This window comes from Larus michahellis, chromosome 9 (genome assembly GCF_964199755.1).
Source record: "Larus michahellis chromosome 9, bLarMic1.1, whole genome shotgun sequence".
Lineage (NCBI taxonomy): Eukaryota > Metazoa > Chordata > Aves > Charadriiformes > Laridae > Larus > Larus michahellis.
The window spans coordinates 22,082,931-22,109,824 of record NC_133904.1 but is presented as its reverse complement, the minus strand read 5'-3'; the positions used below and the strand labels follow the sequence as shown (position 1 = coordinate 22,109,824).

The 26,894-nt window shown below is 55.5% G+C and overlaps 2 protein-coding genes across 2 annotated transcripts; one reads left to right on the top strand and one right to left on the bottom strand.

Moving 5' to 3' along the window:
- The first annotated feature begins 625 nt into the window (after positions 1 to 625).
- DUOXA2 (dual oxidase maturation factor 2) lies at positions 626 to 5,327 on the top strand. Its single transcript, XM_074600983.1, has 6 exons — positions 626 to 772; positions 913 to 970; positions 2,848 to 2,982; positions 3,162 to 3,375; positions 4,475 to 4,689; positions 5,128 to 5,327. The coding sequence occupies exons 1-6, from the start codon at positions 626 to 628 to the stop codon at positions 5,325 to 5,327; spliced, it is 969 nt and encodes a 322-aa protein (XP_074457084.1).
- A 4,157-nt stretch (positions 5,328 to 9,484) lies between these two features.
- On the bottom strand, positions 9,485 to 14,213 carry DUOXA1 (dual oxidase maturation factor 1). Its single transcript, XM_074600842.1, has 6 exons — positions 14,067 to 14,213; positions 13,091 to 13,148; positions 12,397 to 12,531; positions 12,032 to 12,245; positions 10,535 to 10,749; positions 9,485 to 9,696 (listed from the first exon to the last, which is right to left on the bottom strand). The coding sequence occupies exons 1-6, from the start codon at positions 14,211 to 14,213 to the stop codon at positions 9,485 to 9,487; spliced, it is 981 nt and encodes a 326-aa protein (XP_074456943.1).
- Positions 14,214 to 26,894: the final 12,681 nt, after the last annotated feature.

Below are 26,894 nucleotides of genomic sequence, written 5' to 3'. Positions count from 1 at the left end.
GGTTCTCCCTCCCCGGATTGCGCTTTGCAGCTCCTGGGGAAAAGCCTCTTGGAAGGGAGGGGGTGGAAATGGGGGTGAGGGGCTTTGTTCCGCTCGGCAACGGCGGCCCCTGGCCAAGGATAGTTTTACTACTGTGAAATCGGTGTTCTCAGTGGTTCCTTGTCATTTTGGAGGGAGGTTGGTTGTCACCGGCTCATGGACTTTCTCTAAGGGTGAGCCACAAAGCGGAAAGCCCTGGCTGCATCTGCTGGAGGGAAAGACCCTTCTCTGTCCGGGGAGGAGCAGCTCAGCAGGTTTTTGGGCTTGGGCTGCTCCTCAAGTGGCAGCAGGACAGTGGCTCGTGCTTCCCCAGGCTGCCATAATCCCTTCAGGCTGGTGGAGCCCTGCCCTGGGCACCTCCTCTCCTCCACCAAGGGCTTTTGGGTGGCGTGTTTCTCTGCTGGGAAGTATTTCACCCTGCCTGTTTCCTTGCAGTGTCACATTTCCTCGTCCCTCTGGGGATTTTTGAGGTGGACCTCTCGCAGCTGATTATTCCAGAGCTGAGCTGGGGGTGGCCACCACAGGCTGGAGGCAGCCGGGGCTCCGCTGTGACCGCGTCTCTCCCCCAGGCTCCTGGAAGTGCAAGATGACTCTCTTTGATGGCGTCTACCCCTTCTACCTGCAGCAGAGGAAGGTCGCCGTGTTTGATGTCAGCAGCATCATAGTGATCGTGGTCTTCCTAACGTTCGCCTGCAGCTTCCTGCTCATCATCCCGGGCATCCGCGGGCGGGCGGTGCGTGACCCCTCTCCCTGGAGATAAGCATCTCCTCCCCACATTTTGGATGCTGGGATACTCCCGGCTGGTTCGGGGTGAGGCAGGAAGACAGACGGGGCTGTTCCTCCCTGCCTGATGTCCCACCTTTCTCCCCGCAGAGGCTGTACTGGACTCTCCGGGTTCTCCTCAGCCTCCTCGTGGGAGTGGTGATCGTTGGTAAGTGCTGTGCAGCCCCCCGGCGGGTGGGTCTGGGGCAGGATTGAACCCCGGGGCAGGGTCAGTGCTGGGAAACGGGAGCTGGTGGTCGTAGCTGTCACCTGGCTGAAGTTGGTTGCAGGGTCTACCCCTAGCCCTGCTCAGTAAAGAATACCACCACTTCCCGAAAGGGCTTAAGGGCACCTGGAGGTGCCTGTGGTCACTTCTGAATTGAGAGAGAGCTTTGCTGGCCGTAACCGCAGCGCAGAGGTTGGAGAGCCCCAGCTCCAGTGGGCTGCACAGCCCCGTGTTCCTCCAACCGTGCAAGCCCTCCCGAGCTGCCCGCTGCTGAGGCAGCACGGCTGAGCGGCTGGGACTGCGGCCAGGCGCGTTTGGAGGACGAGAGGAGCCTCGCAGGGACGTGGAGAGAGCAGGTCGAAATAAAACACAGGCAGAACAGAGGCTGAGGTGGGGCGGTAAAGACCTTCCAAGGAGCAAGGCAGGAGGAGATGAAGGAGAGGATTTGGTTTAGTAGAAACCAGGAAACCTGTAATAAATGGGACTTGTGGTGGAAACCAGGCTGTGGGATTTCCAAGTCGGACAGGGTGACAGGACACGTCAACGAAAGAGGTACTGAGGGGACAGAAGATGCCAGATGGGGAGAGCAACCAGCCCTGACCCTAAATCAAAGTCGGTCTCCTGCTGCCAAGGACAGGGTGGATTACAAGACTGTTTGGAGAGGGATGGTGAAGCACAACCTAAATGACTCAACCCCTGATTCGACCAGGTGATAAAAGTAGATACGCAGGCTGTGACCAGCCGCAGGACTCTGTTGGCTGACACATGGGCCAGTCCAGCGTGTGGTGGTTACCCTCCTCCTCTGGATATCCAGGTGCTGGGAGATGCCACCAGAGCTGCCCAGGAACACGGTGCCAGGCTGGAAATGGCAGAGGGGTGGAGGTGAGGGCTTGTTCCACAACCTTAACCGGCTCAGCCCCGGAGAGCCATCCAGTGCCACTGTCCTCACAAGGATGCAGCTGGGTGCTGCTTGGACACACAGGAGGAATTAGTAGTTTTAAAGCCAGCATCAGGGTTTCTGTCTGGCGGCAGCAGGGCACGCTCAACCCTGCGGCTGGAAAAGGCTTCTGCAGAACTGCTACTGGATCAGTGCCCTCGCAAGTTGATTCAGCAGCCGAACTTATTTTCGGGCAGGTTTTCTTCTTCAGCCCCAGATTAAATCACCACCTTCACTTTCAGCTCATTTCAGTACCGAAAAATTAATCCCGCTGCAAAGTCAAAGTGGTTCAGAAAAGGACACTTTGTTCCAAAAAACATAGACCAGAAATCCTTCAAATTTTTCTTTTCCCTCCCGAGATGAACTGACAGAGCTGTGTCACTTGTGACTGTGTCACTGTGACTTGCCACCCCTCTCCACTGCCTCCGCTTGGCAGCGATCTTCGCTATTCACTAATAGCTCGATCTAGGGAGCTTAAAACTTGCAATGAAACTCACCCCTGTTCCCGAGGCTGAGGAACGGGCTCATTTCCCAGGCCCTGTCCCAGGGGGCTGCGATCCTTGCTGTGGTGGGGAGCTTGCAGGGAAGTCCTGGAGAGGTTGTCCAAGGCGGAATCAGGTCGTGGGGTTCATCCGTAGGGATCCGAGCTCCCCCGCTCCCAGATCGAGGGAGTGGATGCTCAGTGAAGGGAGGACATGAGCTCTGCCAGGGCGTGGGAGCTGGTTGGGGCACGTCCTGGTGGCTGAGTCAGCTCTCCTGCCCTCCTTACACTCACTTGTGGTGCCACGGTGGGAAGACCGCCTGTGACCCCCCCCGCCCAACTTCAGCACAACAAAGCCCCAGACCAGCCCCTCCTTGACTCCAGCTTTACTTTTCCTGGCAGCTGTGCAGTTCACGGGGGACTGGGAGACTGGCTGGGTGAAGGCAAACACCTCCTACAAGTCCTTCAGCCATGCCCTGGTGAACGCGGACATCGGGCTGCATGTTGGCCTGGCCGGGGTGAATGTCACGCTCATGGGTGAGTCTGGTGTCCCCATCTGCAGCTCTGGCGTGGCAATGGCCCCAGAAGGTCTCCAAGTGCCCTGTGGGTGGCTTTGGTCTGCATGGAGGCTCCTGGGAGCCTGTTGTCCCTCGGGCGTCCATGCTCCTGGCTGGCAGCACCCAGGCTGCTGGGACACAGTCTTCTCCCTCCGGCAGGAAACCCAGTGAATCAGGTCAACGAGACCATCGACTACAACGAGCACTTTGCCTGGAGCTTTGATGCAGACTACGACCACAGCTACAGCGAAGGGCTGGAGAGGGGGCTGCCCAGCCCCATCCTCTATGTGGCAGAGAAGTTCACCACGCAAAGCCCCTGCAGCATGCACCGGCAGTACCGCATCTCTGGCCACTACGCATCGGCCACTCTCTGGTGAGCTTTTGTCTCCTGGTGTAGGCAGGGGAGATGTAAGGATGTGGGAAGGGTTCTGCTGCCTTGCCCCTAAGCCTCTGAGGTGGATGGTGATTGATTGCGTGCTGCCGGGAGGAAAGCCATGCACATGGAAGGGGCCTCCTCAAGGTCTGCGGTCAAACCGGTGGCCCTGTGGGCACCTTGGGGTGAGCGGATACGAGGTTCCTGGTTCTCTCTGCTGGTCAACTCCACCAGGGCTGGGCACAGGAGAGAGGAATGTGGTACAGATCCTTGCCGTGATGGGGTGAGGATGGCAGGGATCCATGCCCATGGAGGCAGTTGGAGCTGCTGTCCTTGGCGGGTGGCCCAGAGAGACCCAGCAGCATGTGCACAACTCTCCCGTCCCCATCTGCGAGGGAATTTAATATCTGGGAGTGTTGTGGGGTCAATCTCAGCTCTTTAGCAGGATCTGCTGGGCAGCGGCATGTTGCTGCTCACTTGGGCTGAGGGAGAGCTGGTCCATAGCTGTCAGGAGCTGGTCTCTTCTACCATGGGTTGTGAAGGGCAAGGGCCATTGCAGTGCCGTTCCCTGTGGTTTGACAGCAGGGATGCAGAAGCTAGGAAAGGGGCCTGGTGATGCCATGGACCAAGAGACCAAGAGCTCCTGGCCCATAGCCGAAGGCTTCCCCCGTCACCCAGCTCCTCAGCCAAGTCCACAGCTGCTGAAAATGACTTATGTGCGCTTCTGCAATTATCCCAGTCCTGTGTGCTGCTCTCCGGTGTCTGCACTGCCCCACATGTGGAAGGGCAGGGAGCTGAGATGGTCTAGATATCCTGAGTGGGCTGCTGTGGCCTCCTTGAGGCTGGTATTGTCTGTGAGCTGAGCAATGTGAAGAGGAAATCTGGGCTTCTGCCTTCTGGAAGTAGCGGTGTGAGCGTTGCACATGTGCTTGCTCGGCCTGGGAGGCCAAGGATCACTCCAGCCTGCCCACAGAGCTTCTTGGCCTCATACAACGCAACCTGGAGCCCAGATTCCTCCTCCCACATGGAAATCCTCGCATACAGCATCCTAGTCCGTGGCACTTGCATAACTCATCTGTTGGTCTTCTCTTGTCTCCAGGGTGGCCTTTTGCACTTGGCTCATCTCCAACATGCTCTTCTCCATGCCTGTCCTAGTCTATGGAGGCTACATGCTGCTGGTCACGGGCGCCTTCATGATCTTTTCGTTGCTCTCATTCTCCACTGTGAGGAACACCCTGGTGTGCCCAATCCAGTTTGGGACTGAAATCCTGCACATAAGCTATGGGGGATCTTTCTGGCTCACGCTAGCGATTGGTAAGGACACAAAGTTGCGTCAGGGAACACCACCTTGTCCCTCTGGGTGTGCAAGAGTCCCAGTGCTTTCCCCCAGAAACGGGCGTCAGAGAGCTCAGGCAGTGCAGCCCACCAGAGCCCCAGCCTGGTCCTCGGCAAAGCAGATCCCGGCAGAGGTGCGGAGAGGGCTGGCAGAAGGGGGAATACCATCCCCATCTCAAGGGTGGTGGTGGGATTTTAGTCCCTGAGATGCAGGAATGCAAGGAGATGGGGTTTTAAGACCCGTGCCTAGGTTTTAAGATGCTCAGCACAGCAGCTGGAGCCACTTCACGTAGCAGAGGGCCATTTTCTGTAAGGGAAGGCATTGTTCCCTGGCATGGGGCCATCACAGGAGGGGTGTGGGGTGGGAAGCGTGCAGCTGTTTGTGGGAACGCTCTCAGAGAGTATGTTGCCTTCTAGGCTTGCTCTGTTTTGTGGCTGGGATCACCGTTGTTGCACTGCACTACTTCAGCTTGGACCTACTGAAAACTTTCTTTGACCTCCATGAGGACAAAGCAGAGGAACACCAGGAAATGACTGAAGTGTATGTCAACGCCCATTTTATGAACAACGGGCAGTGTCTTTCTCAGCCCTCCAAACTCAACCCCAACAGCATCTAGAAGAAAGTTTTTTTCCCCACTCCTTCCCTGAAGGTGGGCCCACGAGGGCAGAGCACAAACCCTTCCTGATATCCCCAGAGACCCCTTTCCTCACTCCGCTGCCTTTGAACCATGCGCAAACCCACGCTGGGGTGGGTGCTGGCTGAGAAGTACCTTTGCGGACTGCGTCTCCCTGACCGTGCCCTGTGGAAAAGGGCAGGCTTTGCAGAGGGTTGGCAGGCTGCCACGGGAGCAGCTTGAGGCTCCAGCCTCTTGGGTTCCACGCTCGCCTGGGGATCTCTGTCCCGGGAGGAATGCCCTTCCTGCTCCGCGCCCTGGCACGGGGGTGCAGTGAGCCTCTGGTGGCCAGTTCCCACACCAGAAACTGATTTCTCCCGGGGAGCACCCATGACCCCAAAAGCCACTGATTAAAGCTGCTGTTTTCTTTCCCAAGCACTGATGTTTAGTGTAGACCTTTAGGTGTACCTAGGAAAGGCAGGCACGGACCCGGCCTCTGTCACGCCAGATGCTGCACAAGCTAGAGTAAAAAAAAAAAGCTGTTCCAGAAATAAAGACTGAGTGAATGTACCATGGAGTTTGCCAGGAGGGACGTGGTGATGTGATTATTTTCACTTTCAAACTTGAGCCTTATTAGGTAAGATGCGTAGCCCAGCGTGGGCCGAACAGATGCCACAAGAAAGGAAAGAGAGGGAAGAAAGATGTTACCCCCCCCCAGCCCATTTGGGCTGGCTGGGCTCACCATGAACCACAAGCCCGAGGCCAGGGGTCAGACCCAGCCCAGGTGAGAAATGAAGTGCATCGAGTTGCGTTATTACGAACAGAAGGTGGGCTCTGCCACCAAACCCACTGATCTGGTGAAGTCTCCACAGGTTGGCATAATGAGATCGCCGTATCTGGATGCCAGAGAACTGGGCAGCTTCAGTCCAACCAATTATTCAGTCCAACCATCATTTCAGTATTTTGGCTCTTTCTGAGAAAAGAGCCTCACTCTTAAGTTACTAATTTCTTTCACATGATATTTGTGTTGCACTTAATGTGATTTGCTATGCACAAGAATTATTATTTTCAATAAAACCTTGTTAAAAACCTGCTCCTCTGAAGCACTTTGGGCATTCTGGGGGGCTGGTTTCTTAAGAGGAGGCTGTGGGGCACGTCTGCAGGCACCTGCTTTTGAGCCCCCGGCAGCAGCATCCTTCCCCTGGGGGAAGCTGCCCTGGCAGAGGGGCCCCCAAGGAAGGAGGTGGCTCGCTGACATGTGTCAACGGGAGCCATTGCGAAACCCTTGTGGTGGGGAGCAGGGTGCTGTAGGAATGTAGGAGAACCTCAAAAGGACTTTAGCTAGCTGAGCGGCAGGATGAAAGCCTTAAGATTGAACCAACAAAACTCCCTCAGGAAAAGGAGGTTCCTTTCTTGCGTCCAGGCATGTAAGGTCCGGAGGCATCGTGGGAAGATGCTACGAACAACCGCCAGGTTTTTGGGTTGGTGTGGGGCAGACCCTGTGCCCTGAAAGCACAGGAGGCTGGGGGTTCTCCCACCCTTTCTGCCACCCCATCTGGCACTCTCCGGTTTCATCCCCTGCTTTTAGGCACGCTTACCCTCCAACAGCATCCTCACCCAAAGAAAAGCTTCGGCCTCTTGCATCCAGGCATACAGGGACATGAACCCAAATAAACAACCCCTAAACAAAACTTGATCTGTTTGAGGCACAGCCCTCTGTGTGCCTTGCCGGCTTCCTAGCAAACACCGGAGGGCCAGGACTCCTGCAGCAGACCTTGCGTGGGGCTGGCTGAGCAGTGGCGATGGCACAATGGGAGACAAGGACACCCCTTCGCACACCGTGTCCGTGCGGAGCAGGGGGTCAGGACAACAGGGGCTGGCTGTGGCACGGGGGCTGGCCACCTGCAAGGAGATTTGTGGGTGAAGGACTTCTTCCCTTGCCACCAGAGGCATAAATGAGGGCCAGTGCTCAGGGATGATTATTTTGCCTCACTATGTGTTGTTGTAGCTGCTTCTTCACAAGCACCATAAGAGCTGTGGCTGTACGGCCCCCAGGTTGTCCTGCCGCAGGTCCTACCTCCTCCGTCCATCACAGCTTCCGGCTCAGTTTCCTGGCTGGATTGAGCCGTTGTTGGACAACAAGACGTAAAATAATTGCCATTAAATCCCTGGCTCCCAGCCCAGGCTGCTTCTGGCCCCACGCCGTCCAGGGAACCTGGCATCTAACCAGCAGGTCAGGGCCAGCGATGGAGCAAAAACACTGCGAATGCCTCCGAGAGCACAGCCTGGGGCTCTGCGAGGACTGTGGTCCCCACACCTGGTGGCACTCCCTGCAGCGGGGCATGCAGCCCCCATGACATCTAGCAGGCACCACAGCTGCCCACTCCCCTGCCCCCCAGGCTGGGCTACAAGGGGGAACCCCCCAGGGAAAGACAGAGCTTTATGAAGGCTGAATTTCAACTAAAGAAATAAAAGGGGGTTGTTGCACCTCGGATCTACTTCATCCGTAGGCTGAAGCGTGTCCTGGTAGATGCCGTTGTGAACATCCTGGCTGTGGACCCAAGCCCAAGGAGTTCAACTCCAAGCTATTTTTAAATGCCTGTTGGGTCCTCTCTTTCCTCCTTGAAGGCTCTTCCATCCAGAGTGGGATGGGACAGGACGCCATGTCCGAGCACCCCCTCCCCAGAGGGCCTGCCCCATGGTGGTCCCTCTGCAAACCTCTCTGCTGGGCTGGGAATTGCTCCCACCAAACCTCCAGTACCCTGTTCACTGCGTGTTGACTCACCTTTATGGCCCTGCGCCAACTAGCCGTGGTCAGATGCCCCATATGGGGCCACAAAAAGTCTCCGCCTTTGCCTTCTTCCCGCCCTCTGTCTGCTACCTCGCAGCGGCAGAGCGTCCCCAGCCTGCCAGCCCTCAGAGGGACGCCTCTATCCACAGACAGGAGAAAGACCAGGTCCAACGTATTTTATTGAGATAGAGGGGAAAATACGTAAGCACAAAAGAGGGGGGAAAAAAAAAAAAAAAAAAGATGTTGCAAAACCTGCGGAGGGTGAAAGGGATGCAAACCCCGAAGCGTGCTCCCTCCCCTCCCTCCCTGCCTGGAGAAGGAACCTGCTGGCTGTCAGCAGCCGGGAGCGGGCGGCTGGATCCACCTCGGGTGTGCAGGATTTCAGTGTCGTGTGCCCCACGACACGTGTCTCTCCACGGCTGAGCAAGAGGAAACCGAGCCTCCACGACCAGGTGTGATGCTCACTGCTTGCTAATTGATTACAGCCGCTCTCCGGGGCACTGTAGCAGCTCTGTTCCCATCTCCTCCTTTCCTTCCCTCCCACCAAAACATTTTGTCTTCCTTTCCACAAGAGCACCGATAGCTCACAGGCTGCTCACGGGCTGGTGGCTGTGGTTTGGGGTGCTTATAAGCCCTGTAAGAAGCAGAAGCCAATCCACCAACCCCCTGACTGTGCTGTTTCCAGCCCAATGTACAGCCCGGCACATCTCAGACTTAATGTCAAACTTGAGCTGCGGGGTGTCAGGATGGGTCTGAAATCCAGGAGGCCTCCAAGGTCTGGTGGCTCCAGCAACCTACTAAATCGTGGGCCTCCTTGCTAGCCTGCTCTCCACCCCTGACCAAGAGGAGGTGCTGGATACAGGGCACCTAGCTGAGCACAGCTCCACGTGCTCTTCCTGACCGCTGATGGGAAGAGCATCCCTGGGCAGAGGGGACTTCTTGAGGTCTTCAGGGTGGGAGTGTTGCTGCCGTGGGCTCCGCTTCTCCTTTGGTTCATATCTGTGTGTCTGCAGCTATTTGGTTCCTCTCCAGTTAGTTCTGGTTTAGCCTCTGTATCTTGGGGAGGACTCTTAGGGTTTGTTGGGGAAGAACTGAGGGTAAGGGCCCGGTGCCTGTAACTGGACAGCCAGGGGTGGGGCATGGATTGTCCTCACCCCAAAAGCTCTTCCAGCTGCTGGTGAGTAAAACAACAGCAAAAAAAAAAATAATGAGGGCAAACAATTGTATTCGAGACACCTTTCCAAACTTGGATATTCTTGTCACTCAGTTGTCGTTGTGTCTCTTCCCACCAGGGCTCCTGGTGGGGTTGGACTGGAGGATGAATTCAGGAGGGGTGTCCTCGGGCTTTGCCCTGCCTCCCCCCAGTGCCTTACAACTGTGTAGCTGTCACCTCACAAAGCTCGCCCAGAGGGACCATCAGCACGTCCTGCGTAGAGGAGCCAGGCTGGGCTGGCACGTAGGACTTGTCCCACACCTCCTCTTCTCCCTTGCGCTCGTCCAGGTTAAAGACAAGCTTCAGCTTTTCTGGATGCCTGGAGTTCAGGATGATGACAGCCAGACCCAGCAGCAGGCACAGCAACCCTGCAACACACAGCACGGGGAGACACGTTAGCACCTCCTCCCCCTGCGTCCCAGCCCCATCCGTACCTGGAGCTGGGGCTGGAGGCCAATGGCATGTGGCATCACCCAGGAGGTGAAGGGAAGGTGGTGTTTCCCTCTCCACGTGTGGTCTCTGCCAACAATTTGGGCTCCCCAGTACAAAAGAGAAGTCAATGAACTGGGGCAGATGGCTGAGAGAGTTGGGACTGGAGCCCGCCATGGATGGGGAAAGGCTGGAGGATCTGGGCTTATTTAGCCTGAAAAAGAGGAGTCTTCAGGAGGAGTTAATTGCCATCTTTTACTACTGAAAAAGGGCCGGTCTCTTCCCGGAGGTGCACAGTTGTAACATGGGAAGTTCTGTAACATGGGAAGTAATTGCTGCCCATGAGTGGGACAGCTGTGAGGCAGGTGCTGAAAGGCAGAGGGGATCTCTGGCCTTGGGGACATCCACCACCAGACTGAACAAGGTTGATGTGGCTTTGAGGTAAGCCCTGCTCTGGGCAGGGGCTGGCAGAAAGACCCCCCAAGGGTCCTTCCAGGCGGGGTATTTCCCTGACTCTGCGATTCGTGACTTTCATGGCACTCCTCTAGGCACACCTCCACACAGATAACGTTGGCCATTCAGATCTCCTGGCTGCTCAGCTCCTTTTCCCCCAGTTTCAGTGATGCTATCCTAAATTTTTGTATGCCATTTAAAAAAACACCCAAACAACCATTTTCTGTGACCAGCCACGGCGTCAGAAGGAATGAGGTGCTGCTGGGGCATCACTGAGCATCATTGCTGCAGGAATGGAGAACAAAAGCCCCAGGAAGCACTCACCTGTTGCTAATGTCAGCCAAAAGGATCCACCATAGTCTGTTTTCAAGGAAGCTGGGCCAAACTGGATGGGGCACTTCGGGGTGTTCCTCGCGGTGAAGAAGAAGAGCAGGGAGAAGAGCATCAGCGCGGCAGTGAGCAGGAGCATGTAGCCACCATAGAGCAGGATGGGCATGGAGAACAACAGGATGGAAATGAGCCACGTGCAAAAGGCCATCCTGCAAAAGGACCACAAAACTGAGCAGAAAGTTTCATGCTTGGAGCCTCTTCTCAGGGTCTCCTCTCCACATCCCAATGGAGGGATACACCCCTAGGCAACCTGCTCTAGCTGGTCTTGCTTGAGCAGGTGGGCTGGACAGGCTGATCTAAGGAGGACCCTTCCAACCCAAATGATTCTGTAACTGCATGAATGATAGAGCTGTGGGACCGGTCCCCCAGTGGTGGAGAGGGATCTCCACACCTGGGAACATCCAGTGTTGAACTTCATGAAGCCCCGAGCACGTTGATACGGCTTTGACATCAAACCTGCTCAGGGCAGGGAACTGCAGAAGAAACCTCTGCAGGTCCCTCCAAATTAACTCTTTCTCTGACTCTTGTGGTCCTCCACAACTGGCCACCCCATGGCAGTTCCCACTTATTCAAAGGGAGAACGGCAACAAGGGAGACCTTTGTTTGAAGAGCTGTGCAAGGAGCCGTGCCCACATCTGATTCAGCACCTGGAGTGAACCCAGCTGCCAGCCCTGCCCTGTGTGTGGGGCTTGGGTTTAGCTCGCTGGGGAGGTAAGCCTAACAAATTGTTCTGATGCCAAGAATAATAACGAAAAATAACTTTACATCAACATCCTTGCCTTGAAATACTCCTTCTCAATAGCAGGAAAGTGTGGCCAGGGCTAGTTATTTTTCCTTAAAATAAAAAAAAAGAGATGTGGGCAGGGAGCTGGAACCTCCGTCAATACGGGGAACTGCAAGATTCACTCTTCCCTGCAGTGCCTTTCCCTCTGAGACACGTGGAGATGCTCTGAGGCTCCACGATCACAACACTCTCAAGGGCGCTCAGCTTTACACCACAAGACAGCCTCTGAGTGCCCTCTTGATGGTCCCTCCCACTCCCCACCAGCAGGTCTCATGCTCTCGTGGCCATGCAAGAGGAGCCCCGCCGCGGCTGGTCTTATTGGGACCCCGCATCTTGCTTGGGGGAGGACCTTGCACCATAAAACCCACACAGTTGCATCTGCTTTCCTGTGAATGAAGAATAAATTTTCTCCAACTGCAATTGTGCACATCAGGGCAGAGCACACAGAAGAGGACTCTGGGGAAATGGGCAGGCCAGGAAGCATGAGCATTCCTGTTTCTGCAGAAGGCCAGATGCCAGAGACCAGCCAAGCCTTTGGCATGGCTTTACAGGGAAGAGGGTGGCTCCATCAAGCTCCCTCTGCTCCATCTGGTTCTTTTTACCTCCCCACTGAGCAGAGGTAGGGCTGACCTCTTGCTCTAACTTACCACAGTGTGAGGGACGCGTAGTGGCCGGAGATGCGGTACTGCCGGTGCATGCTGCAGGGGCTTTGCGTGGTGAACTTCTCTGCCACATAGAGGATGGGGCTGGGCAGCCCCTTCCCCAGGCCTTCACCATAGCTGTGATCGTAGTCTGCATCGAAGCTCCAGGCAAAGTGCTCGTTGTAGTTGATGGTCTCATGGACCTGATTCACTGGGTTTCCTGCCAGATGATGAAGACTAAGGACCTTTCTCCGCCTTGGAGGCAGCTCCAAGACTTCCTGGTGTGGGGGCTCAAGGGCCCACAGCCCCAGAACCCAGGTGCACAGCTGCCAAACCTGCACCAGTCCCCTCCTCTTGTGATACGCACTCACCCACCAGTGTGACGTTCACTCCTGCCAGGCCAATGTGCAGCCCTATGTCCACATTCACCAGGGCACGGCTGAAGGACTTGTAGGAGGTGTTTGCTGTCACCCAGCCAGTCTCCCAGTCCCTGGTGAACTGTATGGCTGTGAAGATGTCAAAGGTTAATCATGGTCTGATGGCGAGACATCTAGTGCTGGAAGTACCTGCCATGGTGGTCACCATGGCCTGAGCATCATCTACCCTATCCCAAGGGCAAGGCTTGGGTTGCGAGCCCCAAGGAGCAGAAGCTTCATATGTCCTTCCCCAACATCAACCCCCACCGATGACCCTGAGAACCTGACTTGGGTTGGTTTCTCCCCAGATCCAGGGCAGTCCCTAGCCCTAGAGGCACTGGTCCTTGTCTAAGCACCTGGCAATTTGTCTGGATCCCCTGGCAGTTGATGGTGGGCTTTCAGTGACTGCCCTGAAGGTGGTCTGCACATACGACCACCAGCCTTTGGAGAGGGGACAGCTTGGTGCTTGCAGCTCCCACCACTTGCTGGAGCCAGGTCACAGACACAGACCGGGGTTGGTCTTACCCATAAACTCATCCTGTGGGCTGGACTTGGGGCTTGGCTGTTCTGTTCACCCACTCTCACCTTGCTCCTCCATCCCCCATGTCTTGGGTATCCTTGGGCTTCCCCCCAGGACCCTGGTACTCACTGAGGACCACCGCTCCCACGAAGAGGCCCGTTACCACCCGCAGGAACCAGAAGAGTCGCTGCGAGGGGTGAGCAGAGAGGGGGGACAGGTCTCAGTCAGATTTTGCCACAGACACCTCAGCACCAAACGTGTAATTTAGAAATGCTGTCCAGTGAGAAAGAGGCCCGTGCCTCCCCTGGGGAGTCGTGTCTCCAGCGCTTTGGGCAGGGGGCACCTGTGGATGGGTCATCCCTGCTGCAGGGTGGGGAGACAGCAGGGAGATCTGGGCAGAGCAAGAAGGTCAAACCAGCCCATTCAGGAAAGACATGTCATCCCCTTTCCGGGAAGGAGGATGGAGACACTCGCTTTAGTAGTCCTGAGCTGGGATTTCCACCCTTATCCAAACCTCACGGGTTTGGGCCTGTTGGCAGCTGGCCACCACTGGAGACAAAAGCAGCATCTGGCGGTTTGCAGCGTGTCCCCTGGAGGGGAGATGGCTCTTGGCCAGCCCCACCACAAAGCCAAGCCCGCAAGGAGCATGTGGCGTGTGAGTAATGGGCTTGCAGCGGGGTCCGTTGGCCACGCAATGGGGTCCGATGGCCATGCAGAGCCCTGCGAGCAGTGCTGGGGCAAGCACAACACACACCTCCTTCTTTTATTGGGGTTTCGGGGAAGGTGGAGTGAGGTTTTTGAGCCTCACCCTGTTTTTCCGCTCCTGGGAAACCACTCAGGCTTGCTCACAGTGAAATCCAGCCAAGCTCGGCTCTGGGCACCTGGTAAATTTGAGGTGGTGGAGTTCGGTATCTCCAGCATTGGGGTACATGCTGGGTTGGGCTGGAGCTCACCCCCATGGGTTGCTAGAGGCGCCAGAGCCCTGGCCATGAACCTGTGGGCATGTTTGCTCCCCGAGTCTGTTTTCGAGGCTGGGAAGAAGGAAGCATGTGGGATGCACAAGGCAGGGACCAGAGGGCTGAGCTCCGCCTGCCCCTCCACTTACCCCCCTGCCCCGGATCCCTGGCAGGATTATGATGAAAGTGGCCAACAAGGAGAGGAAGACTGAGATGATGACAGCCCAGGCGGTGTCGAAGGGGAAGCATGCGTTGGCACCAGGGTAGAAGGGGAAGGAGCCATTCCACAGAGTCATCCTGCTGCCTGGGAGGGCTGGAAATTGGCACCCAGAGAGACAGAGAGGGGAGAAAATCGTCTCCACGCTTCCACCCCACCCAGCCTTCTCCACAGAGCCTCCTCCTGCCCGCTTGCCAGCAGGCTGCTTGTCCCGGGCACGGCTGTGCTTGCATCCCCAGTGCCTCTGCACGTTGCGGTCCTGCAGCTGGGTGTACACTCACACATCTACCATCAGAGCCCTCTACCTCCCCAGGGTACGTCCTTGATCCAAGCAGGTTTGGAGCCAACGGGTCCTCCGCTGCAATGCTCAGCGTGTCCCCAGGGTAGGACAGCAAGACGTACACAAGTGGCTGGGACCCTTGTTCCCCTCCTCTGTCCTCAACCCCTGGTCTCTTGCCTGCGCTCCCACCATCCCTGGTTCAGCTCTTCATCACACAGCCTGGTTCCCACTGCGCTCGGGGGCGCTCGGCAAATCACTGCACAAATGTGGGCTGCTCCTCGCTGTGCCCCGGACGGAGGGAACTCCTCATCGTCCAAGGAAACAGGAATAAGCCAGAGGGGGCAGAGAAACTGCCTGTCCCTGGCAGCAGGGTGCCAGTTGCTGCCTGCCGAGCCTTCATCACCTGAGCCGGCTGAAAGCTCCGTGGTGGGTGGAGGGATGTTGCTCGGGAAGCCGGCTGTGGGTTTTGCCACAGCACTTGGCCAAGGCACTTCCCTGCTAAGAAAGGGCTGTTCAGCATTCCCAGGGCATGGGGACCATCCCAGCAGCGGCCGCAGAAACTTCCCCGCGCCCTCTTCCCCTTGCCGAGCCTACCTGATCCCGAGGGCCGGCTGCTGTGCGGAGCCGTGGCGTGCTCCGGGATGCTGCCTCCCTGGGCTGCGGGCGAGAAGCCAGCCCAGCGTGTCATAGGTGTATTTCTCACAGCGTTTTTTTTGTTTTTTTTACCGTGCCCGCCTCCAGAGGTGGCTGGATCATGCAGCCTTACCCATGGCTGACCGGCCCCCTCCGGCACTCCTGCTGAGCCCCACCGCAGGCAGGAGAACTACAGGCCACCACCATGCCACGCAGGGCTGCAGAGGTGAGCAATCACGGAGGGGCTTTGCCTTCTTTTCCTCGACTTTTCCTGCATAGTGGTAAAAAGTCCAGATGGTCCTTACAGCACGAAGACCCTGGGGCTGTCAGGCTCCTTGGAAGCCTGCTGGGGAGAACAGCAGAGGACTTCGAAGTGCTCACCTGCGCTGCCCAGTGAAGCATCCCAGCTGAGGTCATCTAGCATAGGTTGTGGCTGCATGGTCTCCTTCGTTGAGCCTGCTCCTGACTTCTTACCGCGGGAAAGTTCCCCAGGAAGGTCCTGGCTGAGTGTCGGTCACTGGGCAAGGTGACACAGTGGCCGGTGAGGGTGACCAGCAGAGAGGCACAGGTCTAGATGAGCTTCCAGCCCTGTTATGCAGAAGATGTTCAGGTTACTCACCTGGCTATGGTGTGGAGATCATGGAAATGAAAGTTTGTTGGGGGGGTTGCTCTCATTCTTTGGCATTTTGGTTGGCTGAAGCAGGTTGCGTTGATGTGGAGTGGTCCCAGCACGGCAAAAATGCTCTCCTGACCCCACTTGGGGGCTTCCTTCCAAAACCGTCTTTGTTTAACCCCAGCTGGGAACTAAGCACCACGCAGCCACTGGCTCACTCCCCCTGCAGTGTGATGGGGAGAGAATCAGAAGAGTAAAGGTGAGAAAACTCGTGGACTGATATAAAGACAGTTTAATAAGTAAAGCGAAAGCCGCGCGCACACGCAAAGCAAAACAAGGAGTTCATTCACTGCTTCCCGTTGGCAGGCAGGTGTTCGGCCGTGCCCAGGAAAGCCGGGCTCCATCACGCGTGACGGTGACTTGGGAAGACAAACGCCATCACTCCGAATGTCCCCCATTCCTCCTTCTTCCCCAGCTTTATGTGCTGAGCAGGAGTCATATGGCACGGGGTATCCCTGTGGGCGGCTGGGGTCAGCTGTCCCCGCTGTGTCCCCTCCCAGCCCCTTCTGCGCCCCCAGCCCATCGCTGTCGGGGCAACGTGAGGAGCAGAAAAGGCCTTGACTCTGTGTAAGCGCAGGGAAGAAAACTAACTCTACCCCAGCCCAAACCAGCACATTCTCCACACACCCCCCCTTTTTTTTTTTTTTGAGATAAAAGCAGTTTAATAAGACAGCATGAAGAGAAAATAATAACAATAATGATAAAAGAATATTCAAAACAAGTAATGCACAATGCTGACTACGCGCTGACCGATGCCCAGCCCGTTCCCGAGCAGCCGTCCCTGATTCCCGTTCCCCAGCCAACCCGCATTTATATACTGAGCACGACGTCTGTGGTACGGAATATTCCTTTGGGCAGCTTGGGTCAAATGTCCTGCCCGTGCTCCCTCTCATCTTCTATGGGAAGCTGAAAAAGTCCTTGACTGCTTGGCAACGACTAAAAACACTAGCGCGCTATCAACATTATTCTCATCTTAAATCCAAACCGTAGTACGGTACCAGCTGCTAGGAGGAGAGTTAACTCTGTCCCAGCCGAAACCAGGGCACTGGCACAATTACTGCCATCCCCTCCCCAGGACGGGAGCACCTTGCGCCCCCCGTGGTGGATGTGACTTCAGTCACTCAGCTCCTGCCATGTCTTATCAGTTGTTACAATCTAGTTATACGCTGAGTCAAGATTTATTGCCTAGCCCCACCAGAATGAATCTTACATTGGTGAAGAAACTACTACAACATGACGAGCTGTGTCAGCTGCTCGAACGAATCCAAAACAACGCACACAAAACTCTCATCACTGCTCAGCGTGGTACACCGTGTCTTTGAAAGCATGAAGAAGGATGGAGAACAGCGTTGGTGGGAAATTCTTCTTGGATGGTCACCAACAGCAACGGGAGTGTTTAATCGCATGCTTCGCCCAGTTGTGATCTTGCTGGCTCTAATTTTAATACGTTTGTTTCTTATAGTTATGTTGTGTATGAAGCTTTGCTACTTGACCAAACAGATAACCCAACTCCCACTACCCAAAGCATACAAATTAATAAACGGCAGTGCTTTACTGTCTACTTACCGTGGATCTCTAAGGGCACAAACTATCAGTATGCTATTTCTGGCACAGAGGCAAGAGGTGACCGCACCACCGCTCTGCGGAGGGGAGGTGAATTGACCATAGCCACAGGGTGGAGCGTGGCAGTGTGTTCTCCCCTTCCCCCCCGGCTCCTGCCCAAGCCATGGCCATCAGTGGGAGCTGTGATGAGTTGCACCTGGACTTTGGGGGATGGCTGGCAACGCAGTCAAAACACTGCCTGGAGTGGGGACCTGGATATAAATATCACTCTGTAAATAGCGGACAGCCCAAGAGCCCTTTGAGCTCTCCTGCGTGGCAGCGGGCTGCACGCCAGGATGTCTCCTTGAGTTGGGATGCCCACTCAAGGTTGCTCCTCCAGGCTGAGAGATCCCTTTCCGCCACAGCTTCTCAGTAAGTGGTTTATAGCACGCTGAACTTTGCAATCTTAGCTAAGTGATATGAAGGATTGATAGCACAGATATAATCCTTTAGACATAAACCGTCGGCCAAGTCTGGGACTAGGACTGGATCCAGCCACTCCCAGACTCCTCTCGGAGAAGGAGTTCAGAAAGCTGGGGGTCCTTTCTGAGCCTCGGGACCCAACGGGAGGGTCTCCCTGACAGCTCTGTCTGACCCCGGCCTCTGGGCAGTAAATAACTGAGCGTGCCCCGCCATCCAACCTTGTAAAACGCTGTCACGTTCACGACTATCTTTGTTAAGTCACTGGTTTATCTTAATAAATATCTCACGACTTGTCTCTTACATGTGAAGTTAAACACTCCACACGGGACGTGGAGGCACTCTTGGTGGCCAGATCTTCGAGATGGGCTCCTGCAGCATGCTAATGGGATTCCTTTCTCCGTCCTAGCGGGTGGCCTGGCTGGGTGCCCTGAAAAGCTGCGTTTCCCACCCCTTTGGCAGAGGGAAGTTAAAAACACGTCTTAAGTTTGTGCCCAGCAGGAAAAGAAAAGGCATTTCTGGGCAAAGATTTGCCATTTCCCCTCAAGTGCCAGACTGATGCTACCCAGAATGAAAACTCAATCCCTCCTCAAGGGTTGTTTAAAGCCATGAAATAAAGGTTGGCAATGTGTGGGGAATGCATGTGCAGAGCTGAGCTGCAGAGATGTCTGCCCGTGCCCACGGTGCCTGGGACGTGGCACCCGCCCCTGCTCCGGCAGCATCCGCAAAGCAGAGGGAGACGTGGACGTCACAGCAGATCCTCGGGGGCGACTGCGGGGACAGGCCTGGGGCTTTGGACCTCATGTAAAGGTGGAAACACCTCTCCCTTCTGCCTGGAAGAGAGATGACCCAGGAGATGGGCTCTGCGCTAGCTTGGCCAAACCAAGGCGTGGGTTCTGCCTGCGGAAGAGACCGTGGGGTTTGTGCCGTTCAGACGAGCATCACAAACATGTCTTTTGGGGAGATGCCCTCATGCCAAAAATGAGAGGAGGGGGTGAGGAGGTTTCCTTCCTTCTCTAAAGGAGGTGCCCACAACACAGCGTTTGCGTGCAAGGACGGCGGGGGAGCGCACGGTGCTGCTCGTGTGTCCTCAGCGGCGATGGAGAGAGGGTGTGATGGTGCTGGGGGGGGGGGATGCTCCACTTCCCTGGGGGACCGCTGACGGGGTCGTGGGTTAGCAAGCATGGCAAAACTGCCGGAGTTACACCCTCAGCAGTACCCTGTATCCACAAAGAGGTCCTGCAGAAAGCCTGAGGTCAAGAAGGTAACTGGGGCTTGGGGTTTGTTTTTTTTCCCCTCTCGTATTAATCTTCTGGGTATTTCTGCAGGTAGTAAAGGTGTGGAGTTCACCGGAAAGTTTCCAGGGAACAGGTCTGGGGACTTGTTCTTGCTCGCCAAGAGCTCACAGCCTTGTGCTCAGGGCACTGCTCCCACCACGGCACCCTGCCCTGGCTTGGACAGCCCTCGCTTATCGGGCAGCTTCTGCTTCACCCACTTGCAAGCGATGGACGGGACGATTAGGGGTGAGTCACCCGATCCAGGTCACCCGAGGGAGGTGGGGGCGAGGGGAGCAGCACCCATCGCCTCTTGCGCAAGGAGCTGCGCAGCGTTGGATCAGCCACCGTCTCTCTGCTGGGAACCAAGGCGGGGAAGGCGCAGGGACATGCCTGGGCAGGGAGGTGGCTTTGGGGATGCAGCGGGAGCCCCGAGAGGCTGCCCTTTGCTCAGGGGATTTCTGCTGGACCTACCAGTGGCAGTGGGACAGACGTGGTGTTTGCGTCCAGGTGTCACCCTCCACTGTTGTCCCCACCAACCCCTCTGACCTGGTCCCCCGTACGGAGGGAGCTGCAGCTGGGGTCAGGCTTGGGTTCTGTTGCGATGGAGCCTGTCCAGTGTCCCATCCCGACGTTTGGATGCAGCTCTTTGCCCGGGATTCTTTGCAACAGCTGAAGGATCCACGCTGGAGTAGCTCGAAGGGAGGGATGAGGAGAAGGGTGGAGGTATCTCCTCTGGACAGTTTCCACCCAGCTGAGCAGACTGGTCCAACAGTGCTGTGGCCACGCTTCGGCTCTAGAAAGATTTGCAAGAAGGATCTATTTTTCCAGATTTGCTTGGAAGTTACTTCAAGATTTTAAGAAGGGGAAGGTGTCAGTGTCCATAACGCTGCCCAGCAGGCTCGGTTTTGTAAGTCATGACGGAGGGAGCTCAGGGCCACCCAGCAGGGCTGCCAGGAGATGGAAACAGGAGCCACCCATCCTCTTAGCAGGAACTGAAACAGGAGGGGCTTCAACCACACTTTGAAGAAACCCTCCACCAGAAATTATGTTGGGTGTCCATCCCTCTGCTCCTTCCAAGAACCATCACCATTATGGGCGAGAGGAAGTAGCTGCCTACAGCCAAGACCTCCTGGCAGTGCTGTCACAAGTTGCCACATGCTCTCAGAGACCTGGGGATGAGAAATCCAGCTGCCCCGTTGCCCTCCTAAATATCTCCATCCTGCCCGGAGAACCCATGTTTGACCCCATGTTCCCTGAGACCAGGGCCTGTGTCAGGGAAGGGGATGATGACCCGACGTGGGGCTGTGGCTGGCGCCTGTTCCTCCCCCAGTGTTCTGCCCCTTGCTGGGGTTGCCCGGCCCAGATGAGGAGCTGCAGGTCCAGCTCTTCTCTCCTGTTCCACAGACTCCTTCCAGGCGCCCCTTCCAGGCTGCCCTGAGGCCAGAGCTGCGGCTCTGAACAGCTGCTGGAGCAGAGAGACACGGGGGAGAGAGAACCCCGAGGCTCTGGGAGGACAGAGCAGAAGGGAGGACGTCACTTCCCACCCCACCCCAACGTCAGAGGTGTTGCCTCTCCATTACGGAGCGAGTGGGGCACCAGCTCCTGGGGGTCCTCTCCAGCCTCTTCCCCGAGGGCCCTGCGCATCCGGCAGAGCGCTGCTGCCCCGGCACGAGTGTTGGGAGTGGTGTTAGCCTTTGCGACACACCTTATCGGGGATTTTACTGTCCCAGCTTGGGGAACCCTGTCCCTGCAGATAACATACATTCCTGCCAGTTTGACGTAACTATCAGTGAGTTGAGCTTTTCCAGGCTTTGTTGGGGCTTGTTAATCATGCACTCTGTGGTAATTAGCACTTTTGTCCCAGGCTGCAACTTAGAGAGAAGCTTTCTCTTGTAATCACTGTTGTTAGAGGCCTAATTAAAGTGATATGCATTTTTCCACGGAACTCCTGTGTCTAATGTCTCCCCGCCAGCCTTGAAATTAATGAGCAAAGCAATACTACCCCACCGCGGACTCCAACTCAGGCCTGCACACACACAAGCACTCTGCGCCCCGTATCTTGGCTGTGGGTAGAAGAGCATTTGAGCATCTGTTTCTTCGGTCCAGGCAAAAGTGCCAGCGGCTCACAGCGCAAGAAATGAGTAAGAAATGAAGCACCTGTCTGAAAAGCAGCGAAAAGACCCAAGGGCTGCTCTGCAGTGTGCGGGCAGAAATACTGTAGGATAAATTACAAGCAACTGCTTGCTTAATATTTAAAAAAAAAAAAAAGAATTCATACAGTCAAGGTAGTCTGCGAGCAGAGATGGGGTTGCCTTAACTTACATTCAACAAATAGGCCAATCCAGCTGGAACTGGCACAGCTTTTTGTAGGGCTTCTGGAACCACGTTCCAACTGGTTTGGGTCTTGCAAGACCTCCTCACTGTCCCAGAGCCCTTCGAGGACCTCTTATAAACTCAGAATCCCTCCGCATGGCTTTGGCTTTGGAGAACACGTCTCCCTGATGCTGCAGAGAAAAACACACACTCCCCCAGAGTCACCTGCTGCTCCAGTCTCATCGTCAAAGGTGGCTTTTAGGAGAGAACCAGGAATCGAGCAGAGGTGGGTCTCTCCTTTCCAGTGCGTCAGGATCCAGAGGGCAGAGGACTTGGACCACCTCCTGCTGGGGGTGAACTTGCAGACCATGGAGCAGGGTGAACATTGTGGAAAGCAGATCTGAGGTTGGCTGGGTCTCCCCTGCATGTTCTCTGCCAGGTTTAGGTGTCAAAAGGGCTTTGTGTGTTGGGGAACAGAGCTCTTCCCACACAGTGGTCCTGTCCCACCAAGCATCAATTTGGGATAGTGTCTTGCAGTTGGTGACAGTCCTGCTGTGAGTGAGAGGTTGAACTAGAGGCCTTCAGAGGTCCTCCCACTAGCATTTCTATGAATCTGGTGGGCCTGTTCCACCTACCATGGTCTCACAGACCTCCCAGCAGAGCTGGTTCCCTAAAACCTTTCAGGGCACGTGTCTCACATCCTTCCAGAGAAAGGGCACATGGCAGGCAAGGCAGCTGGGAAGTTGGCCCTTCATGAAAGGACATGGTCTTTGAGGTCGAGCGCTTCTTCATGAAGGTCTTTGAGGTTGAGTGCTGCCACCTGGATGTTCCCAGGCAAGACGAAGAGCCCACCTTGTCCTGAGTCCCAGGTCTGTGCTCCCGTGAACCTTCCTGCCCTGCTTAGCCCTTGCCTTTCCCCTTCCCTTCCCCCTGTTCGCATCCAGGTCCCAGAGAAGGTTGCTGCCCTCCACAGCAGCAGCATGGCCAGGCTGGAGCTGCAGCCTGAGGGCATGCTGGGGGGCGGTGGCTCCCTACTCACTGCCACCACCCTGGGCCAGTTTGTGCAACAGGCTTTGGCCTGAGAACACCCAGAACAGGTACAGATTTCCTCCTGGAGGAAAAAATCTTCCCTGATGTGCCAAAGGATGGGGGATGCCAAAAGCATGGGCACACTGAGAGCTGGAAATGGAAAGAAATGAAGGTCCTAAGTTCACTCTTTCTAGGTCCTATCTGGAGCAGGAGAAGCCTTACTGTATCCACTTCTGCCTGCTGTTTCGGGAAGCGGAATTGCCTGAAGTACCGCTTTGATTGACTTCCCACACAGGGGAAACCCCCGCCGTGTTGCAGTACCGATCCACAGGCATTTTATAAAAGCCATCAATTACGCGGTCATCCTGCCATCTCCACAGCTCCTGGCACGGTATCAGCGCTGTGTGAGGAGTCCGAAGGTTGGCAGGTGGGCTGGGTATCAGCTGGTTTATGGCACCTGCAGCGCAGGAGGAGGATGTGCTCTGGGGACTTCCACCAGTGCAAAGCCATCTCCCAGTGCTACGTGACGGTTAGCCCGTGCACTGTATTTTATGCACCACGAGCTTGGAGAATCAATTAATATATTAATACCTTATCCCTGTTGCAGTCCTTGGCTGGTTCTCAGCACCACGCAGAGGTTAAAAATGCAGCGTAACTAACAGAAAATGGAAGTAAGGTTGTGTCAGACCTCCTCTCCCTGCACTCCTGTCGCAGATGGAGCGATACACTTCACTCCTAAGAGAGAAGCAGCAATGTATTTACTGCAAAACAATGATTTAGCAAAGCTGACAGTAGATGCGACAGCGTTTTATGAGGTTAGATGGCGGGGCATGCTCGGTTATTTACTGCCCAGAGGCCGGGGTCAGACAGAGCTGTCAGGGAGACCCTCCCGTTGGGTCCCGAGGCTCAGAAAGGACCCCCAGCTTTCTGAACTCCTTCTCCGAGAGGAGTCTGGGAGCGGCTGGATCCAGTCCTTGTCCCAGACTTGGCCGACGGTTTATGTCTAAAGGATTATATCTGTGCTATCAATCCTTTATATCACTTAGCTAAGATTGCAAAGTTTAGTGTGCTATAAACCACTTACTGAGAAGCTGTGGCGGAAAGGGATGTCTTAACCTTGAGGTGTAATCTTGAGCAGCGTCCCCGCTCAAGGGGACATCCTGGCGTGCAGCCCACTGCCACGCAGGAGAGCTCAAAGGGCTCTTGGGCTGTCCGCTATTTCTGGAGGTAAGATGATCGACTTATAGTCACATTTGCACATTGACCATAGTACCAGCGTGGTGGTGAGGTGGGCGAATTGCCCTAGGTAGCCTTTGGCTATTGTGGTGTTATCTGCCTACCTTTGAGACTCTCATGCCGCCGTCACGACTAGATGCACCCATTAGACCCCGCGGGTGGTTATCGCTTGGGCAGAGTTACAGGATATAAAGGTCAGGTGGGTGCCTGGAGAGGGGGAGCATGCCGTCACAACTCCAGCACCCTAATGATTTCTGGGATCCCCTGTTAGAGGGTCCTGTTGCAGGAGGGCTCTCCTCCAGCCCCATGGTTGGTTTCGTCCCCGTGGCTCTGGAACCGTTCTCACCCATTGAAGGCCAACCGCTCATGTCTGCCAGGAGTGGAGGCTGCAAAGAAAGCCCATAAAAAAGGCTTTGTGGGTCTGTAGCTGGGATGGTCCATCTCTCTAGCCTCGAGCAGCAGCATTTAGTGCACAGAGACTGTAAGAACAGCTCCTTCTGAGCGGGGTCACATAGAGTGATTATCCCAACGCAGTTCCACGCTTGTGCCTCTTTCCCTGGGTTATTCACAGCCGGAGAAATCACAGAATTTCAAGACATCATGTGCCATGATGTCCTTGTAATTGCTTACGCACAGTCCACCCCAGTCCAGAACAAGGCATTTGCTTGGGGCCAGGGTGAGCACGTCCCTTGTGGGAAGATCTGACTTGGGACAAGCAACACTGGAGTCATTTCATGCTCCAGAAGGCATCACCTGGACTGAGAAAGAGGGTCAGAAGAGCTTCCCACAAAGACTAGAGCAGTGAGGACAGGTTGGATGACAAGATTTATGTGGTGCGATCAGGGAAATTTGGCTCCCTCCCATTTCCAGGTGAAACTGGGGAGCTGTTGCCAGCTCCAGTGTGAGATGGGGCCATTTTCTGAACTGCTGGGGTTCTCACAGAAGTACCAGGTCCCTGTCAGGCCTCTTACTGTATACCAGAGCATGTCTCCTGCTCATCTTTAGCTGACTCCCTTCTTGGGGGCCTGCACTAGGAAGCCCTGCTCCCTGGAAATCGTTTTCAAGACAATATGGGTGCCAAGTTCTGGACACCCTCTTCCTCAGGCTGTCTCAGCTCTGGACCAGCTGGGTTTACCTTGGTCAGGTCGGGCTTTGATGTCCATAAGAAGAGCATTCACTGGAGGAGCGTGGGGTATGGCAAAAGTGTTTAGGAGATTAAGATTGTTTTGCTTCCTGATGGCAACCTGATTTCCTTTCTGCCTCTTTCTCTCCCTTCCTCATTGCCTGGTTTGATGGGTTCCTGTGGAAGAGAGATCTCAAGATATCTCGGAGGAAGGAGCTCACCAACCTGGGGCCTGATGTTTTTGCTGAAGGCATAGGAGAGCCAACCCTGTGTGAATGAGCGTGACAGGGAGCAATTCACTAAGCCTGGGACACCAATGACACCAAGTGGTGGCAGGGGACATTCACAAACATCCCTCTGAGCCAGCTCCTCCTCGTGGCGCTGTCCCACAACCAAACAGAAACAAGCGGTGAGGGTGGCTTGTCTCCATTTCTCTTACCTCACTTCACATCTTTTTACCATCCCTGGGGTCACACCATGGCCACGGGTTGTGGGGGAAGCCCAGGAGACCAGCTACGATCACAGATGTCCAGCAGTTAGGGTTTCTGAGATCTGTGCTGCAGTTCTGCTCTGTGGTGGTCTGCGTGTGCCAGGGAGGTCGTCCCAGTGACCTCAGTTGGACCAGTGGCCTTGGCGCGTCTCTGCTTGTGGCATGCAGAAGCTGTGAGCAAGCTCTTGAACCCAAGCAGCAGCGTGGAGGGGCAGCCTTGACCCAGAGCAGCAAGGGGAGCAAACACAGAGCTGGGAAAAAAAACCCAAAACTGAAGAATTTGCTCATTCCCCTAGCCTGGGCATGACGCTTTGGTCCTGGAAACCCCCAAAGGGTATGAGTCAGTGAGTGACAGGGCATTGTGCTCCGAGACTGTGCGTGCTGTGGACCAGCAGACAAATGCCAGAAAGGCAGGTGCCAGGACAGAGCAGGCAGATTGCCGAAAAACGGTATTCCTCAACAGTTTTTCTGACCCTCTCAGTCTGTAATTTAAATTGAAGATGGATTGGGGATTTGGGGCACGAGGGGTTGCTTGCCTGTGTGGGAGATGGAGAAACATGGGAACAGTCAAGCAGTGGAGCAGGTCACCCAGCCTTCACACCTGGAGGGTTTCAAGACCTAACGAGACAAAGCCCTGAGTAACCTGCTCTGACTCCAGAGCTGACCAGATGGTGGACTAGAGACCTGCTGAGGTCCTCTCTAGCCCGAGTTATCCTCTGCTCCTAGGGTGGTGTCCAAGGCAGGCACTGGACACCTTGCTTCTCAGCAACACGTGGGTGGCTCAGAGCGGGGCAACATTGCTCCAGAGGTTTACGTAGCAGTTCAGAGGAGGAGGATGAAGAAGTGGTCCCCTCGAATGGACTGCTGGCCACAGAGAACCCATGCTGGAGCATCTACACCCCCAAAGGGACTGCGGGTGAGCCCGTGACAGAGCAGGTATAACCCCAAAGGAAGAAGTGAGCGCCAAGCACTCACGCCAGAGCACAGGAAACGAGCAAGAGGGAAGGAGCAGCAGAGAGGAAACCGCCGCGGCCTGCCTGCAGCCCCTGCCGTTGCCTGTTCCTTCCCCAGGGGATGGAGCGTGACCAGCAGTGACAGCACGGAGGAGGAGGGGTGCTTGGAGCGACACTGGGCCTGGCAAAGGCAGGGAGAGGTGCTGTCCCCAGGTGTGAAAATGCCTCGCGGCTGGGGGGGTTGGTGGGTTGTTTGTTTCCAAAATCTGAATGAGTACTCAAATATTTATATTCTATTAATTGACGATAAATAAAGTTAAATTCCCCGAGCCGAGTCTGTTTTGCCCATGACAGGAATTACCAAGTGACCTTCTCCATCTTTACCTTGACCCGCAAGACAGTGATGAGGGGAGCTGGCGGACAGACGGGCAGTCGGACAGGTTCTTGCTGGGCGGATGAGGGACTGAGGATCTCACCTAGGTATGGAACCTGCTGGCCCTCCCATGAGCTCTCCTGGGCAGGACGTGAGCTGGCGCTCCCCTGGCACGGCATCAGGTCAGGAATCCCATTAGGCTGTCGGTCCCTCACGCTGCTAGCTGAGAGGCATCTGGTCTGCTCCAGTGTCAAACACGATGCGCCGTGGCATTATTTTTCTTCCTAATAATTAGTTTTAAGCCAAGGCTTTGCTGCGGCTAACGAAAGGCGAGCTGGGGGTCACCCACCCGCATCCC

What these genes read in the sequence shown, in the direction of transcription:
- DUOXA2 (XM_074600983.1), top strand. Translation starts at nt 626, where the DNA reads ATGACTCTCTTTGATGGCGTCTACCCCTTCTACCTGCAGCAGAGGAAG. An exon ending in TACGCATCGGCCACTCTCTG is followed by an intron (nt 3,376 to 4,474) that starts GTGAGCTTTTGT and finishes TCTTGTCTCCAG; the next exon opens with GGTGGCCTTTTGCACTTGGC. An exon ending in CTGGCTCACGCTAGCGATTG is followed by an intron (nt 4,690 to 5,127) that starts GTAAGGACACAA and finishes GTTGCCTTCTAG; the next exon opens with GCTTGCTCTGTTTTGTGGCT.
- DUOXA1 (XM_074600842.1), bottom strand. Translation starts at nt 14,213, where the DNA reads ATGACTCTGTGGAATGGCTCCTTCCCCTTCTACCCTGGTGCCAACGCA. An exon ending in CAGGGATCCGGGGCAGGGGG is followed by an intron (nt 13,149 to 14,066) that starts GTAAGTGGAGGG and finishes CACCCCTCGCAG; the next exon opens with CGACTCTTCTGGTTCCTGCG. An exon ending in CGTGGGAGCGGTGGTCCTCA is followed by an intron (nt 12,532 to 13,090) that starts GTGAGTACCAGG and finishes ACATCTTCACAG; the next exon opens with CCATACAGTTCACCAGGGAC.